This window comes from Jaculus jaculus, chromosome 1, assembly GCF_020740685.1.
Source record: "Jaculus jaculus isolate mJacJac1 chromosome 1, mJacJac1.mat.Y.cur, whole genome shotgun sequence".
In the NCBI taxonomy this organism is placed as follows: domain Eukaryota; kingdom Metazoa; phylum Chordata; class Mammalia; order Rodentia; family Dipodidae; genus Jaculus; species Jaculus jaculus.
This window is the reverse complement of record NC_059102.1, coordinates 89,282,563-89,299,588: the sequence shown is the minus strand read 5'-3', so window position 1 is coordinate 89,299,588 and position 17,026 is coordinate 89,282,563. Positions and strand designations below refer to the sequence as shown.

The window sequence follows — 17,026 nt, the reverse complement described above, 5'->3', positions numbered from 1 at the left end:
AACCTTTCCAACATTCAACCTCCTAAACAAAAAGTAAAGAAGTGTAATTTTAAGAGTAGGCACAGGTATAACCACAGAGGACTTGTTGATATGAACAAGAGTGCTGCTTCCATGGTGAGCCTGACAACCAGCACCAGGGGGAAGAAGACAGACACTAAGGATATTCACCACATACCGAAGCAGAAATCTGGAAGCTCCAGAGAGCTCATCACCGAATGAGACTTAAAACACACCCACCTTGGCTCAGGGAGTTTTGCAGAAGAAGGGGCAGAAAGATTGTTAAGAGCAACAGGGTGGGAGGCCATACCCAGAAGCATCCCACATTCCCTCCCCCTAAATGACTGACTTCTGCTCCCACAACCCTTAACCCACAATCCCATGAAGAATACCAGCAACTCCACTGAGGTGGGTCCTTAGCAGATTAGGGGCAGGGAGGACAGAAATGATGTACCAACACATGATGTGTCCACACAAAGCACATTTTTAATAAAAAAATAATTAAACAGTTATCAGAAAATATTGGTAATATCTAGCTCAGAGGATTATATATCCATTGATATCATATTCTGTTCTTTTACAAAATAAATCAAGCATTTGTCAATAAGTTTATATTGTAATGTCATATAATAAAAAGTAAAGCTTTTTTTTCCTTATGGAAATATAAAGAAAACCCAAAATTCCTGAATATTTTATTAGGGTAAAACTTTATATTGCTATATTGATGTGAGGATTCTCCAATGGATTTGCTTAACTCATTATGTTATTGACATTAGACCATATTTTTGTAAAATGAGGATGCAACATTTGTGATTAACAAATAAACACTATGAAAAAAAGATTAGGCAGTTGGGGATTCTGGGAAAGGCACCTACCTCGTGGACAAGAGCCAGGGATGTCTGCTTGAAACTGCGCCCTCTACTGGCCATCAGTCGGTTCAGTGGTTTACCATCTTTACTCTGATACATCGCAACATCATAGCAAAATAACATCCCGCCTTTCAAGAAGAGAAGAAAAGAAATTTATAAAAACATTTCCTGCGGCAAAAATTGTTTACTATATTCTCAGTGGATCATTCTTAGAGGCTCTGGATAGAAAACTTAAAATAATTTCCTAAGCAAACTATTTTTGACTTGGTATCCAAGGAGAGACAAAACACACTGGATACAAAATGTGAGCATTTAAAATATAACTTATTTACAAGTCACTTATCATTAGCATTTATAAGTATAAACATCTATAAACAAGCAAACTTACAACTTATGATTAATTTTAAATTCTATGAACTCTTGGGTGTTTAGATTGTTTCAAGTTTCTGTACTAAAATAAATTTCATTAAAGAGATATATGTGTGCTCATTATTCAGTTTGAAGTCTTGTTAATATAAGACCCCTTTGTTTATGCACAAAAGTAGATAAGCTTCTCTCATACCTGCATTCACAAATTTTTAATCCCTCACTTTTCCCTGTCCATCCAACCCTAGTCAACTGAGCTGTCAACTAAACTTCCAGCTATAGTAATTAGGGCCCTCACAATCAAACTCCAAGGCAAGCAGTGAAGAAAGAGCCTTGTGGGTGACTTAGGGTAACCCTTGGAATTGTCTCAGTAACTGGGAGCCAACAAGAAAAAAGAAATACTCAAAGATAAGATAATTTAAAATATAGAGATTATTACATTTTAAATATTTTTTGTTTATGTATGATGAACAGAGAAATGTTCATATAAGCAGAAGGCTCAATGATTTGTCACACACTGAGCAAACATGTCTAAGGACCCAGATCAAGAAATAAACATTATCTACATTTTAGAAGCCTTTGCTCAGGCCTCTTCCTTCCATTCACATCTACTTCACCCTCTGGTAGCATAACTTCTAGCAACTTGAAAAGTTCCTACTTTGGAACTTTACAAGAATAGAATTAAACTGCATAAATGCTTTCATATACAAATTCTTTCACTCAACTTAATTGTTGTGATAATCATTCATATTGTTATTGGCAATGGTAGTATATTCATTCTATGTTAATATTCATTCACATGAATATGAAACATTTATTTATCCACATTCCTGTCAACAGACATCGAGATAGATTGCAAGAAGAGGAATACTCACATATACTATATACATACATATAATTCATGTTTTTTGGTGGCTTCATTTGGGTCTATCCTTAAGAATAAAATACCCAGGAAATAGGGCAGGAATTTATTCAGAATAATTTACAAAGTGATGCAGGAACTTACATTATCAACAACAGCTGTGGTGGTTTCACACAGTCATACCTCGGTATCCACAGAGAATGGTTCCAGGAATCCCCACGATACCAACGTCCACAAATACTCAAGTCCCTTATGTAAATGATGTAGTGTTTGCATATAACCTATTCACATCATTCTATAGGTTGCAAATCACCTCTGTATTACTTACAACTCATACATTTAAACGTTACAGAAATACTTGCTATGTTGCATCACTAAGGGACTAATGACAGGAAACAAAACCAGTACATATTTAGTAAATATGATTTTTTTTTTCTGAGTATTTCAATTTGTGTTGGGTTAAATCCACAGACGTATAAATCTTGGGTAGGAGGGTAGAAGGACAAGCTATACTTTATACTTCAAATATTTTTATCTTCAACATTTGAATAGGTATAAAATGGTACCTTATTATAGTTTTCTTTTCATTTTTTTATTAGTTATATACATACTCAGTGTGTAAAGAGCACATGTTAGTACAATTGTTAGCCTCTTCCCTGTCCTCCCCCTCTGAAGAGACCCTCCTTGTTGGGGATTGTGGGTCGTGCATTGTGGGGCTAGCCATCAGGTATGGGGAAGAGGCAATGTCTCTGTGAATCATGTCCCAACTTGTGGCTCTAACAATTGTTCTGCCCTCTCTAATTTCCCTAAGCCATTTTATTTTAGGTCTACTTCAGTAATGAGGTCTTGGGAACCTCTGTGTCTCTGGATCTCTAGTTTGGTAGGAGGTGAGTGCTTTCTGTGTGTATCTCCTTCTCCCTTTTGCTCTTACCAGGTTTACAAAGAAAGCAGCACTTTTGCTCATTTCCTCAATTACTCTATGGTTTCAACTGGAGCCCTGGTAAGGTGTGATGGGCTGATTCCTCAGGTTCTGCATCCATTTGAAAAAGAGAAGTAGAATCTCCAATGTAGAGTGAAGTTAGCACTGGATAAATGGGATAACCATTATTATTTTAGCAAGAATTTAATAGGTGTAGGCCCTCTTGTAGTCCAAGAATGGTGGGAGCTTGACACTGAAGCCTGAACTCATTTTTTTTGTATCTGATTCTGACTTGCTTCTCAGTTCCGGCTAAGGGTTCTGTTCCACTGAGTGGATCCATTAGCCAACTGAAGAGCAGTTGGTTACCCACCATGGCTGTGTGCCACTATTGCACTTGTGTGAGCAGCACATAGGTTGTTTGCTGCTGAGTAGCTTAGACTATGAGTGCTTGGACAGATGCTGGTTATTTTCCTCCAGTTGCTCATGTAGCACCTTTTGGCACTAGATGAGCTAACTGCCTGGGGACTGACTCAGTTCCAGATTCCAGCCAGGCCACTCCCCATTCTATACTGTCTTCAGCAGTAGGGCCTTACCATTAACCTTCAGTGGGTAATCAAGTGCTCTGACAGAAGTCTGTCTTCTTTTAGAAAACCCTGTAGGTCTCTCTGATCAATAGTTCACTGTGGATGTTAACTGCATCCTGGTACTGGGCATTACAGGCCAGCACCAAGGGAAAAGAAGGAAGAAAAGGTAATATAAAAAAAAAAAAAAAGCAGCAGATTACGATTAGTCTTCATCCTATCCTCTCCAGGGCCTTTTGATTCAGATGTTCCCTCTTAAGGACCTGATGTAGGTACAAGCTTTTAGTCTGTCTGTCAGGATGCAGGATTGCATGGTACCAGTACTATTTGAGTCCAGTTTTGTGTCGTTCCCCCCCTCCACCCCATGCACTCTTATCCTCCCATCCCATCCCAACTTCCCTATTGTCTGGTCCTTGAGATGCCTATTACGTTTGTTAGTATCTCTGGCAGATCAATGATCAAGCCATAGATGAGTGAGACCATGCAACGATTGTCTCTGGTGAGCTTGCTGAGAATGATCTGTTCCAAGTTCGACTATTTTTCTTCAAATTTCATTGTGTCATTTTTCCTCACTGCTGTGTAGAATTCCATTGTGTAGATATACTACATCTTGGTTTTTCATTGGTCTAATGACGGACATCTGGGTTGATCCCAGTTCTTAGCTATTATGAATTGAGCAGTTATAATCATGGTCCTTCCAGTGGTCACCACCATCTGAAAAGAGAAGCTTCTCTATCCAGAAGTGAGAGTAGCATTAATATATGAATATGAACATTAAGTATAGTGCTTTCAGGGCAACTTGGTGAGAATAATACATGGATTTATCCAGACAAGAGCAGGCTTTACACCCCTAAGATTCATGACCTCCCTTGTCATAAGCTTTTGATTAGGTTTTCAGTATCAGGCATGTATTCAGTCCAATTACAGAGCAGTTGGTTTCTCCCAGAACAGATATGTCATTATTACACTTGTTTGGTCATTTGCCCTATCTGGCCAAACTTGAGGTTTCCATCGCCTGCTGTTTTCAGCATTGATGGCTTCTGTCTCCCACAGGGCTGTATACAGTGCAGCTTTTTCCAGCTTTCAGTTAGCTGGTCTACAGGGAGAAGGGTTTCTGCTCAGCACCAGCTTTACTTCTCAGTGACTCTGTCATCTGTTTCTCAAGGGAAACCAAGGGCCTTGGCAATAGTCTGTAATATTTTAGAAGCAAGAGGGACCTCCCTCGCCAACAATTCACTGGAAGATATCCCTGGATGGGCCTTTCCTTTGAGAGGGTGGAAAAGTTTTCTCCAATAATTTTCTTGAATAAGCTCTCCATGCAGTTGGTCTGAATTTCTTCCCCTTCTGGTATTCCTATGATTCAAATGTTGGGATGTATAAGAGTATCCCCATAGTTCCCTCATATACTGTTCACAAAAATATTTGAACTTACGAACCATTTCTTCTGTTTTGTCTTCTAGTTCTGAGTTTCTGTCCTCCACATGGTTGATTCTATTCTTGAAAGCATCTAAAGAGTTTTGGACTTGTTCAATTTGGTTTGCATTTTCAACTGTCTTTTTATGTACAGTATCCAACTCTCTGTCGAGTTCCCTTTTCATGTCCTTTTCTGATTTTCTTAATGCTTCCTGGTATTCATCCTTGCATTTATTTATGTCTTCATTGAACTTAGCCAGCTGATTACTGAGGTCCTGTTTTTTTCACTCTCCTTCAGATCATTTAACTGTCTTTAGAACCCTTCCTTGTTCCTTTCTATTAGGTCTAATCTAGCAAGGACAGCATTCAAACAATTATTGGACATTTATTGATTTTCTGCAGGTTCTGCTATTTGCTTTTCAGGGCTGCATAGCTTGCATCTTCATTTTGGGATTCCAATCCTGTTGTCTTTTCTATGTTTTGATTAGAGACTTCCATTGTGGGACTGGGCACCTTTGTTGGATTTACTTGCATTTGATTTTTATATTATTCCTTTTGTACTGTGGTCTGCCCATCACAGTGTAGGAATCTTACTTAATTTAGGTGGATGCTGTTGGTTACCCTTGAAGTGTCTTCAGTGATTATATCCTTTTATGTTTGCTTCAATTAGGCTTCTGATGGCAATGGGGGATATCTGCCCAAAGGGAAGGAGCTCATGAGGTTCTGGTGGGACCGTGGTCACCTGTGAAGGTCCCTGGTGGTGGGAAAACTTGAGGGAAGAAAAGGGAATGCTAGCCTGCTGACTTGGGTCCAAGTAACCTTCAGGAAGTGCAGGAGGACCTGGTCCAAGCATGGTGGTAGTGGCTCGCTGGCTGGGACTGAGGCTGGGATGGCTGCTTGATGGGCTTGGGGGACTGGTGGGCTACCCAAGAGCATGGGAATCAGTAGATTCCCTACTTTGCTCCTCCACACCCTCCCATTGGAGGTCTACTAGGATCTCCAAACCCCTAAAACCCTGCGAGGTGAGACGTGGTTAGGTGGACACACCCTCTTGACCAGAAGTACTTATTGTAGTTTTAATCTATATTTTTCTGATGTTACTAAAGCTAACTACTGTTTCATAGGTCACTGGATATTTGAATACCCTCTTTCTGAAGTATATGTTCAATTTATTTTATTATGTGAATTTTCATGACTTTGCAACAGTTTTTTATATTTCATGGATATGAGTCCTTTATCAGATATGTGTACTGTAAATACCTTCTTATATGGTACAGTTTTGCCTTTTCACTGTCCACTTATGATATAATTTCATCAGTACATGCCTTTAACATTAGTATAATATTACTCTTTTAAATCAGAGCTTTTAATTATAGGATCACTTTTAGAAAAGACCATCACTTTCTCCACCATACTGCAGTTACTACCTTGGCCATACTTCTAGTGACATTAGATATATGTGTGCATGTATGTATATGTCTGTCTGTCTGTCTGTCTGAACACTCTGCATTCCTTTGATCAGCCTATGTTTACACTAACACCATCATGGCAATTATTGTGGATTTATGTAAGACTTTGAACAGTTGATACTATACATCCTCCAACACTGTTCTGTTGTTCTTCAAGACAGTTGTAGTTACTCTGGACCTTTAACATTTCCTCACAAATTTTGGAATAATACAATCAATGTTCAAAACTTAATGATGTATTGATTGGGATTAGTTTGAATATATTAATTAGAGGTGAACTTACACTTTTACAATATGCACTCTTCTAGTCTGTAAACACAGTGTACTACTCCATTTACAAAGTTGTTTTCAGGGCCGGAGGATAGCTCACCAGTTAAGGCACTTTCCTGCTAAGTCTGATGGCCGGGGTTTGATTCCCCAGTATCCACATAAAGCCAGATGTACAAAGTGTACATGTATCTGGAGTCCATTTGTTCTGGCAAGAGGCCTTGGCATGCCCATTCTCTCTCCTTACAAATAAATAAATAAAAATATTTAAACTGTTTTCCTTTCAATAATATTTTGTACCTTTCAGCATATAGGTTATGTTTGTTTTAGGTAAATGGAAATTTAGGATGCTATTATGATTTTTAATTTACTTTGTTGTATAGATTTTTATATATTGACCTTTGTATACATGCAATAAATCTGATGAACTGAACTCATCTATTAGTCCTAGTAATAAATATAAAGATTATTTTGGAATTTTTATGTATACCATCATATTATCTGCAAGGATTGACAGTTTACCTCCTCCAATCCCTATGACTTTCATTTCTTTTCCTTCAGTGACGGCACCAGCTATGGCCTCTAGAACAATACTGGGTAACAGTTGTAAAAATAAGAATCCATACTGTTTTGTCCCATGTCAGGAAGGTAAGGTTACAGCAGTACAGTCCCATGTCAAAATACAGTAAGTAAATAAATTCTCCTGTACTCATAGTTTAATGACAGTCTGTTTGACATCATGAAAAGGTATTATATCTTTCAAAGTCTTAGTACAACACAGTCTATTTAAAGATTGACCTGACTTTGTAAAATCAGCACAATTAATGATATTATATTTGAAACATTAAATTAATCTGATTTAATTATTACATATTATCCTTTATATGTATTGCTGAAGGCAACTTTTTTGTTTTGCTTTGATGTTTCCACTATGCTCACCAGAAAATACTGGTATGTAACATTCCCTTCTTTTAAAGTAATGATCAAGTTTAAGATTATGTTGATCTTAGACCTTAGGAGGGAGAGACACTACTACTATTATTTGGGTAATTGATATATTATACCCATAAAACTGCTTTATAAACATTTATGTTTATGCCCATAGATCATTGCTTCTTTTACCTTTAGTTAGAGTTTCCTTTTGCAGTTGGCAATGACTACTAAGGAGAGTCAAAACTTTTCAAAGTGCAGAGATTAAGTGACTGCTGAGTGCTCAGTGCTAACTGAGACATAAAGTTCTCTCATCTATTTTGAATTAATTTTAATACATCAGGAGAGGCAAGGATCTAGTTTCAGCCTGCTACATGTAGGTATCCTGTTTTCTTAGGTGATTTGTTGAAGAAGCTGTCTTTGTTGCCATGTGTATTTTTGTTATCATTTTTTAAAAATCAGCAGGCTATTGCTCTACAGACTCTCCTATTCCATTCCACTGGTCTGTGTGTCTGCTTTTGTGCTCAATTACTGATTCTATCATTATGTCTCTGAAGTACAATTTGACATTACATATTGTGATAATTCCATCATTGTTCTTTTTGCTCAGGATTGCATTGGATATTAAGGGTCTTTATACTTCCACAGGAATTTTACCACTTCTATTTTCTATTTCTGTGAAGAATGTCATTAGAATGTGGATAGAAATTTCACTGACTCTGATGATTGCTTTAGGTAGTACAGCAATTTACATAACAATATTTCTGCTGGTCTATAACATCAGATGTCTTAGTATCTTTTTCAATTTTCATCTTTATTTTTTAGCTTACTTACTGTTCTGTTTGGTCCACGGTCATTCTATTTCTAAACTACTAGAGATAGTCTAATATATGGCATTTATTTTTAGCTGAATACTAGCAATGTCAGAAGCTTAATTATAAACTACTCTAATATCCCCAAATTTGTAAAAGTTTATGGTCCTTCAGGTGGCTATAATGCTAAGTTTTCTGTAAACAACTATGAAGAATATGTATTTTATTGCTATGAGGTACAGAGGTGTACCATGTTCTATAATAGTATTATTCCAACATTTTGTAAGATTACTGATTTATCTAACTGCTCTGCTATTGAAAATGGTATTTTAGGGCTGGAGAGATGGCTTAGCAGTTAAGGCATTTGACTATGTAACCTAAGGAACCAGGTTCAATTCCCCAGGACCCATGTAAGGCAGCTGCAGAAGGGGTCGTATGCATCTGGAGTTCATTTCCAGTGACTAGAAGCCCTAGTGGACACATGTTCTCTCTCTATCTGCCTTTCTCTCTCAAAATTAATTAATTTTGAAAAAAGAAAAAAAATTTTAAAGTTACCACTATTATTATATGGTTCTCTATTTCCTTTTTCAGCTATGAACACAGTTTATATATTTTGAAGCTGTTATTTCATCTTTTCCAGTTAGAATGGTGGTAGCGTCTAATGGGTAACTTCTTTGTCTTCCTTCTTCAGAGACCTAGTATTGCTCATTGTATGTGGGGCAGTAACTGAAAGCACTATATAAACTGAACAGTGTTATCATTTATCAGAAAGGAATTGTCCTTTCTCTTCTGTTAGGCAGACCACTGTAGGAATTATCATCTCACCCTAACAGAGGGCAGGCCTGAGTTGGGCTGGGTTACAGTTTTGATAAATCTCAGTCTACTTCTGGTTCACTCCTATTTCTAAGGCATGTACTCCCTCAGCCAAAACCCCAGGACTCTGTCATTTTCAATTGACAGTTTCATGGGTCTTTGAGTTCTCTATCTTCAAGGATGAAGAGAGAACCAGTTTGCACTCATGGGTGTTCAGCTTAGCTTTTAAACCCCATATCACATAAATCTTTACAATCTGGAAAATATCTGAAGGTAGAAATAGACCCTGTTTGAGAGTCCTCATGTTTTTCAGAACCACATGAATGCTAAGAATTCAGGTGGTTTCTCCATCTCCAGCCTAGGCCTCTCACTAAGGTGAAGCCTGAACACTCAATCTCCAGCTGTCCTCAGAATTAGAAAGACATCAAAAGTGAGAACAGCTCTGGAGTTCACTGTTAAGTCACCACTATCTCTAGGGTTCTTGGCACCACATACTTAGGCCCATACTCTAAAACAATCTTAGCTTCCAAAGGATAAGAGTTAAAAGACTGAAGCAGATCTCACTTTACCTTTCGTAAGCTTTCCACATAGTTCTTCAGCTTTTGGTTAAAAACTCAAAATTCAAAAAATAAACTGTGATGAAGTTCTCTAATTTGTCACCTAATCCCATGAATTTTCTAAAATACCCACTGGTTTCTCTTTCCTCCAACAGGCAAGGCCAACCTCAATCCAAGCCCATAACAAAACTCAGTGAATAGTCTACAAAGGGTGGGGGGAAGGTAGTTCTAAAGCCTTCATGTCACTCTAGAACTTTAGCCCATCTTTTTACCTTGACTTTTACAGTTTTCCATTATATTTTTTAAAAATTATTTTTATTTATTTATTTGAATCAGACACACACACATACACACACACACACACACAGACAGAGAGAGAGAGAGAGAAAATGGGCACATGGCCTCCAGACACTGCAAATAAACTCCAGATGCATGCACTACCTTGTGCATCTGACTTATGTGGGTCCTGGGTCCTGGGATTTGAACCGGGATCCTTTGGCTTTGCAGGCAAACACCTTAACTGCTAAGCCATCCATCTAGCCCTTCCAATATCTTTAAAGTGTGATTATCTTGAGTAACTTTTCCAGCTATGTTCAGATATTAGCAGCAACAGCAGTAATGTCCTGCCATGACTTCCTACTTGAAAATGGAAGTTATGTACTAATGGTAAAACCTACACCTTGACACTATGTAGTATTCTCACCTGCCAGGCCAGGTTTCAATCCTGGTTGCTTGTTTGTTTCATACATTTTCAAGATGAAATTGGGGATTCTTGACACAGTCTTCCCTTGGTCTGAGCGGACACCTCCTTTTAATGCAGAGTGATATATTCCACGGGGCATATTCACCATTTCTTGTTTCACGAGTGAGGTAAAGAATTCTTCCAAAGCTGAGGATAAAAGAATTCAACAGTGTAATAAACATGGAATTCTACAAGAAGACATCTTCACTTCTTAACTGACACATAAACTTCTAAGGTATATTTCAAGTTGAACTTCACAGAGTTAAAAAAAGAAAAAAACAAACCCTGGATCCCCATCCCCTCCTTAGGCTTCCCAAACTGTTACAAAGCTATTCCAGTGGATTTATTACTCATTACTTACTGTATGTAAACACATAATCCATCAATAAGTTCTTATGGTTACATCTCAAAGAGTACCCAAATCCATCCTTTACCTCCATTTTCACTGAATCTTGCCTAGTCATCAAAAAATAATGTAAGGAGGCTGGAGAGATGGCTTAGTGGTTAAGGTGTTTGCCTGCAAAGCCAAAGGATTCCCAGTTCAATTCTCCAAGACCCACATAAGCCAGATGCAAAAGGGGGTACATGCATCTGTAGTTCGTTTGCAGTAGCTGGATGCCCTGGTATACCTCTTCTCTCTCTCAAATAAATAAAGTATGTATATACATACATACATACGTGTGTGTGTGTGTATTTAAAGCTATTATAAAATCTAGTTTCATAAATTCCTTCCTCAGGATCATCATTATAACCATCCTCTAATCAGATTCTGAATGTTGTAATTCCCTTTCTTTTAACATGATTTAACAGCTTTTCACTGAACATATAAAGATTGCACAGCTTCTGACCATGAGCAAAGAATAATAATCATGATGTTCCCTTGGACCACATGTCTACAACTCTCCTCTCTTGCAAGGTTACAGCTATATTTTCAAACTGCCTTTTCCTATTCTTCAAAAATATGCAGTCCATTTGTTAGGCTGAACCACGTACTCCACATTCTACCTAGAATATATTGCTTCCAGAATTTCATGTGACTAGGTTCAGCTTATCTTGTAGGTGTTTCTGGGAGGTCTCTCATGTCCATCAATTATTCTATTGAAATATTGGTACAGTTATTAACAAATGAAATATCTATTCATTGTTTCTTTGTCTGTGTTCTTCCCAATGACACTAAAGATCTAAGCAATTTGAAATATTGTTTCCTACAAAACAAGACAAAAATACAGAATCAGAAGATGACAGAATGCTAAATAAAATTACTGTTTATATTTGAATATTATTTTCCTAGGGATCAGTAGAAATTGCCCAAACCAAACACACAAAAATATTAAAGCTAAACAAATCACATGGAGGAGAAAACAAAACAAGGGAGGGAGGGAGGGAGGGAGGGAGGGAAGGAATATGCATACATGTGGAGAGATAGTCCAGTAGGTAAGGTTGTTTAATGTACAATTATAAGAGCTTGAGTTCAATTCCCACAACCCACATGAAAGGGTAAGCAGTAACCAAAAAGTCCCAGTACCAGGGATGGGACACCTCCCAGTGAGTTGTTGGTCATGGAGGCCCCTGAGGCCTACAAAACAGTACAGACTATTGCTAATGCTCTTGGTTGTCCTCCAGAACTACATGGTAAGAACTTATTGCTGAAGACTCCATATGCTTCAGTTGCAGAGCACTGAGAAATCAAGCTGGAATTGAGCTAGAAGCTTAGATAGCTGTCAGCACTGGAAACTGCTATGCAAGCTGCTGGGAGTAGGGGAAGTCACCAGTAGTCTTAAGCAGCAGTTGACCCTGTAAGCTACACAACTGGCCAGCCAGGCAAGGTATGCCCACTAGAACAATGATTGCATGTCTGTTATGGAGTAACCAACTGTTCTCTGACTGGATCTGAGACCCACTCCATAGGAGCTCATGTCTGGTCCCAGAAACCCGCTCAAAAGCCTATGGCTGGCGAGTTCATAGGCTATAGGAGGGAAGCTACAACTGTTGCTTGGCTAAATGGATATGTTGTGTGCTAAATTACTCTCTAAACATTTATGTGTCTGTCCATAGATAATTGCACTCTCACTTTTAGTCAGAGCAGCTTCTTTTTGTAGGTGGTGGTAACTGGTGGAGAGACTCAAAACTTGTTAAAGTGCTGAGAAGTAGACAGTTGAGTGCTTAGCACTAAATGAGACATCTCTCTATCACACCCTCTAAGGCTCAGGGATCATTGTGGAGGAGGTAAGTGGAAAGAATTTTAAGAGCCCAAGGATGGGATGCTTTGAACACTGTTTGGACATTAAATGTCCATTGCATTCTTGACCTCACAGTAGCTGTTACTACTAGCACAATACCAAACCCATCAACATATCAGCATGCATGATGGAGGAGGGTAAAAAAAAAAAAAGATATCAAAATAGAAGAACAGGCTGCAAAGAAGAAGGGTTCACTAAAGGGGGATGAGGGAGAGATGGAAATATTTTTATTTTTTTTAAGCAAGGCATGGTCACATAAGCCTATAACTCCAGTCCTTCAGGGGCAAGGAAAAGATAGGAGAATTGATGGGCCTCACTAGTCAGCAAGTCTGACAGAAAACTGCAATTCTGAGTTCAGAGAGAGACTCCATTTTAAGGAAATAACCCAAAAGAGTCACAGAGGACACTTGACATTTTACTCTGGTCTCAATAAGCATGTACACAGGGTACACATGCATCTGCACACACATGTGTATTATCTATATATTCACACACTACACCACACATACTACATATCCATGCCAAAGAGAGGGAAGGAAGGAAAGAAGGGAGAGAGGCAGAAAGGAAAAAGGGAAGGAGAGAGAGAGGGGAAAGGAAAAATTGCAAGTGCCTCTTAAGGGAACAACAACAAAAAGCAATAATCTACTCAACAACACTGGAATTTCATTCTGAGTATTTCTAACTAAAAGTCTCTTTTAAATTGTCATGATTAAAGATAGTAAGTGCTCACTGCAACATCTATTAAGTAAGTGCTTTTTACCTCTTTCATTTATATACAACTCTCCTAGATGCAACCTAGCTTCTATATTCAAGGTACAAAGAACACCTGTGGGGGGCAGTTTCCACTGCCTGCTCTAGATCCTTCTGCTCTTCTCAGCATTTCCCTAACCCCACAAAAATCAACTGTAGAGATGTATCAGCAGGCTCCCTTGTCTGGCTTCTCATAGCTTTAACCAATGAGAGACAGTGGCAGGAGGTCAAAGGGTGAAAGCAGAGAGTATTCCCTAGACACTCTAACAGATTGCTACCTGCCTGCATCCCTGATTGCAAGGCCCTGCTTCCCCAGTCATACATAGCCTTATGTCTGACACAGTTGCTCTCTCATTCTACCTCCACAGACCAAAGGGACCTTAAGCCATTCTGGAATGATTCACCATCTCTAGTGAAATTCCCTTACATGGGGACAATACAATTGTAACCTCTTATTAACCTCTCTGCACTTAATGCACTGAATGTGAGTCTTCTTTTTTATCATAACTTTAATCAATGTACCATCTAAACACTTAGATGAGTAATAGCCAACTGCATATACTTCAATGTCTGCAAACCATGACACAGATACAACGACCCCAAGCTTAATGTGAGTACAGACTTCTTAGGATGTATCTATGAATCATCTGTGAGGAAAATGGCACCTTGGAAAGAGAAAATTATTTCAAGAATTCTCATAAAATGGTATTCTTACAAAAAGGACAAATAGGCATGTCAAAGGTAAAGTATGCACTTTACATCTGGGCTAGCCTAGCAATGAAAGTCTGTCTCCTTGTCAAACTCTATAGCAAATAAGAGACTCCCAAATAACTACAATTTGGAAAATATTTAAAGTACGGATAAGATGTAGGCGCTTTTGGCTCCCAGCTACTAAGGCAGAACTAGCATTCTTCCCTAGAGGTACCTTGCCTTATTCTATTCCTTTACACATTACTAGGCAAGAACTTGAAAAGGAGCTGAAAGTCTGTAGGACACAGAATGTCAGGCATGTTTTTTAAACAAGTTAAGTGCCTTTAACAGGTAGTGCAAAAGCAGACTGCAGTATAACTATACAATGTTAAACCACTCAGCAGATGAATAAAATGAAAATGAAACTGATATATATATATATATATATATATATATATATATATATATATATATATGTAACATATATATGACAATCATACTGCTGGGATAAAGCACCCAACCAAAAGCAGCTGATAAGTGGAAAGTCTTTTATTTATTTATTTATTTTGGCTTATAGCTTTATGATGGCAGGGAAAAGTATGGCATGAACAGAAGCTGAACATCACCTCTGCCACAACAGGTAAGAATACAACAGGAGCATAAACCCTCTAATATTGGCAAGCTAGGGACTAATAAACCTAAAGGTCTTGGGAGCCTCTTGTCTCTGGATCTCTGGTTTGGTAGGAGTTGAGTGTTCTCTGTGTCTATCTCCTTCACCCTTGTGCTGGTACCAGGTTCACCAAGAAAGCAGTATCCTTGCTCATTTCCCCAATTACTCTTAGTTTCAGCTGGGGTCTTTCTGAGGTGTGATGGGCTGGTTCTCTCCTTAAAGCAGACCTACAATGAACCCAACATGGCTCAGGGAAATTTGCAGAAGAGGGGGCAGAAAGAATGTTAGAGCCACATGTTGGGTCATCATGCACAGAGACATTGCCTCTTACCCATAGCTGATGGCTAATCCCACAAAGTACGACCCAATGAGGAGGGTCCCTGCAGGGGGGGGGGGATAGGGAGGAGGCTAATGATGGTATCAACATGACTGCATACACACTGTGGACATAACTAATAATAAAATAAAGTAAACCTAAAGGTTCACCTGCATTGACACCACTCCTCCAGCAAGGTTCCACCTCCCTATTTGTCTTGTAGGAAACAAGCATTCAGAACACATGAATTTAAGGGGGACACCTGATTAAACCACCACAAAAATAATCTCAAGGACACTATGATGGGGGGGGTAATCACAGAAATTTACATACTGAAAGTACATGGTAAAGTCTAAATAGGTCTACAACATAGTTAATATTATATCCCTCTTCTGGTTTTAATAACATACAGTGGTTATAACAACTCTTATTGATAGGATCAACTGATTGAAAACTACATGGGAACATTCTAATCTACTTTTTCAGCTTCTCAATGTCTAACATTATTTTAAAATATAACTTAAAAAATCAGTATTAGGAACAGCCCTACTTAAAATAATGCAAATTACTGGATGTACACTGCAGCTGCTTTTGTATTCATATGAAAGGAATTAAAAGGAGAAAAAGGCTGTGATTTCCTTAATTTCAGGGCAACACACTCCCTTGCTTTCAGCAACTAGTAAGTACCAGATATCCACCCTGTATGTTTATGGTCTACATTTTTCAAGGCTGGAACCTTTGACTTTATTTAGCTTTTAGTACTCTGGAAAACAAAGGGAAAGTGAGGCATGAAAAAGCAAAACATTGTCCTTGTTGATGCTTTGCCATACATAGGGAGAAAGCAAGCTGAGCATCAGCATTCACTGCCTCTGCTTCCTGAACATGACAGTACTGCTTCATACTCTAGTTGCTATGCCTTCCCTGCTATGATGGACTGTAACATCAAACGATAAGACAAATACGCACTTCCTTCCTGAAGTCAGGGCTATGTTTTAGCAATGAGAAAAGTAACTAATATATAACCAGATTCCAGTTAGTGAATTTTCTCAAACAGTCACAGTTGTTTATCTGTTACTCCCCTTCATAGGGAGACACTGGTAGCCATCAAGTACAAACACTGAAGAGCCAGTCAGTGGCTACCACAGCATCTCACCTTAGCAACCTTTTCTCCTCCTCTTCTTCCTATGCTCCTCCTTCCATGAACAAAAGGATGAAGGGAATCAGGTAAGAGGGAACGCAGTCATTCCAAAAGCCCAAATGAACTACTGGCTAAGACTGTTTGGGGATATTGCAGGAATGCCGGTCAACAAGGCTTTGTCCTTCCCTAGCTTAACTCTTAACTTCAGAGAGGCTCTGGGAAGCCAACAGGGAGGAAACCGTGAGTAAGGCTTCAAAGTCTGTTATAAACAATGCAGAGAAAAGAAGAGGCGAAAACTTCAGCTAAGTTATACCATTCAGGTTACTCTAATGAAAGGAGGCACAGACTTGGGTCACAGGTTCTGTCTAGAAACAAACAGTAGATGTTTGGCTGAAGTTTCCAGACATCTCTGTATAAAAAGAAACTAAGCATTTAAAAAAAAATAAAGAAAGAAACTCTAAGATTATAAATTACTGTTATTTAATCACTGCTATAGCATGATTATGATCAAGAAGATGCAATGACATCTCTTGTTTTTACTGAACTTCATTTTAGAAATTAAATTTTACATTCATAAATATTCAAAGTAGAATTGAAACGAAACCAAAATGTTGGCTAATACTAA

The 17,026-nt window shown here is 38.4% G+C and overlaps 1 protein-coding gene across 2 annotated transcripts in view; it reads right to left on the bottom strand.

The window, feature by feature from the left end:
• Focad (focadhesin) overlaps nt 1-17,026 on the bottom strand; it is a 364,375-nt gene that overhangs the window by 96,821 nt on the left and 250,528 nt on the right. For both annotated transcript variants that reach the window (XM_004658412.2, XM_045146459.1), the window contains 2 exons: nt 10,559-10,744; nt 873-994 (listed from right to left, as the gene is read on the bottom strand). In XM_004658412.2, coding sequence (XP_004658469.1) covers nt 873-994; nt 10,559-10,744 — 308 coding nt within the window. The remainder of the gene's footprint in view (nt 1-872; nt 995-10,558; nt 10,745-17,026) is intronic.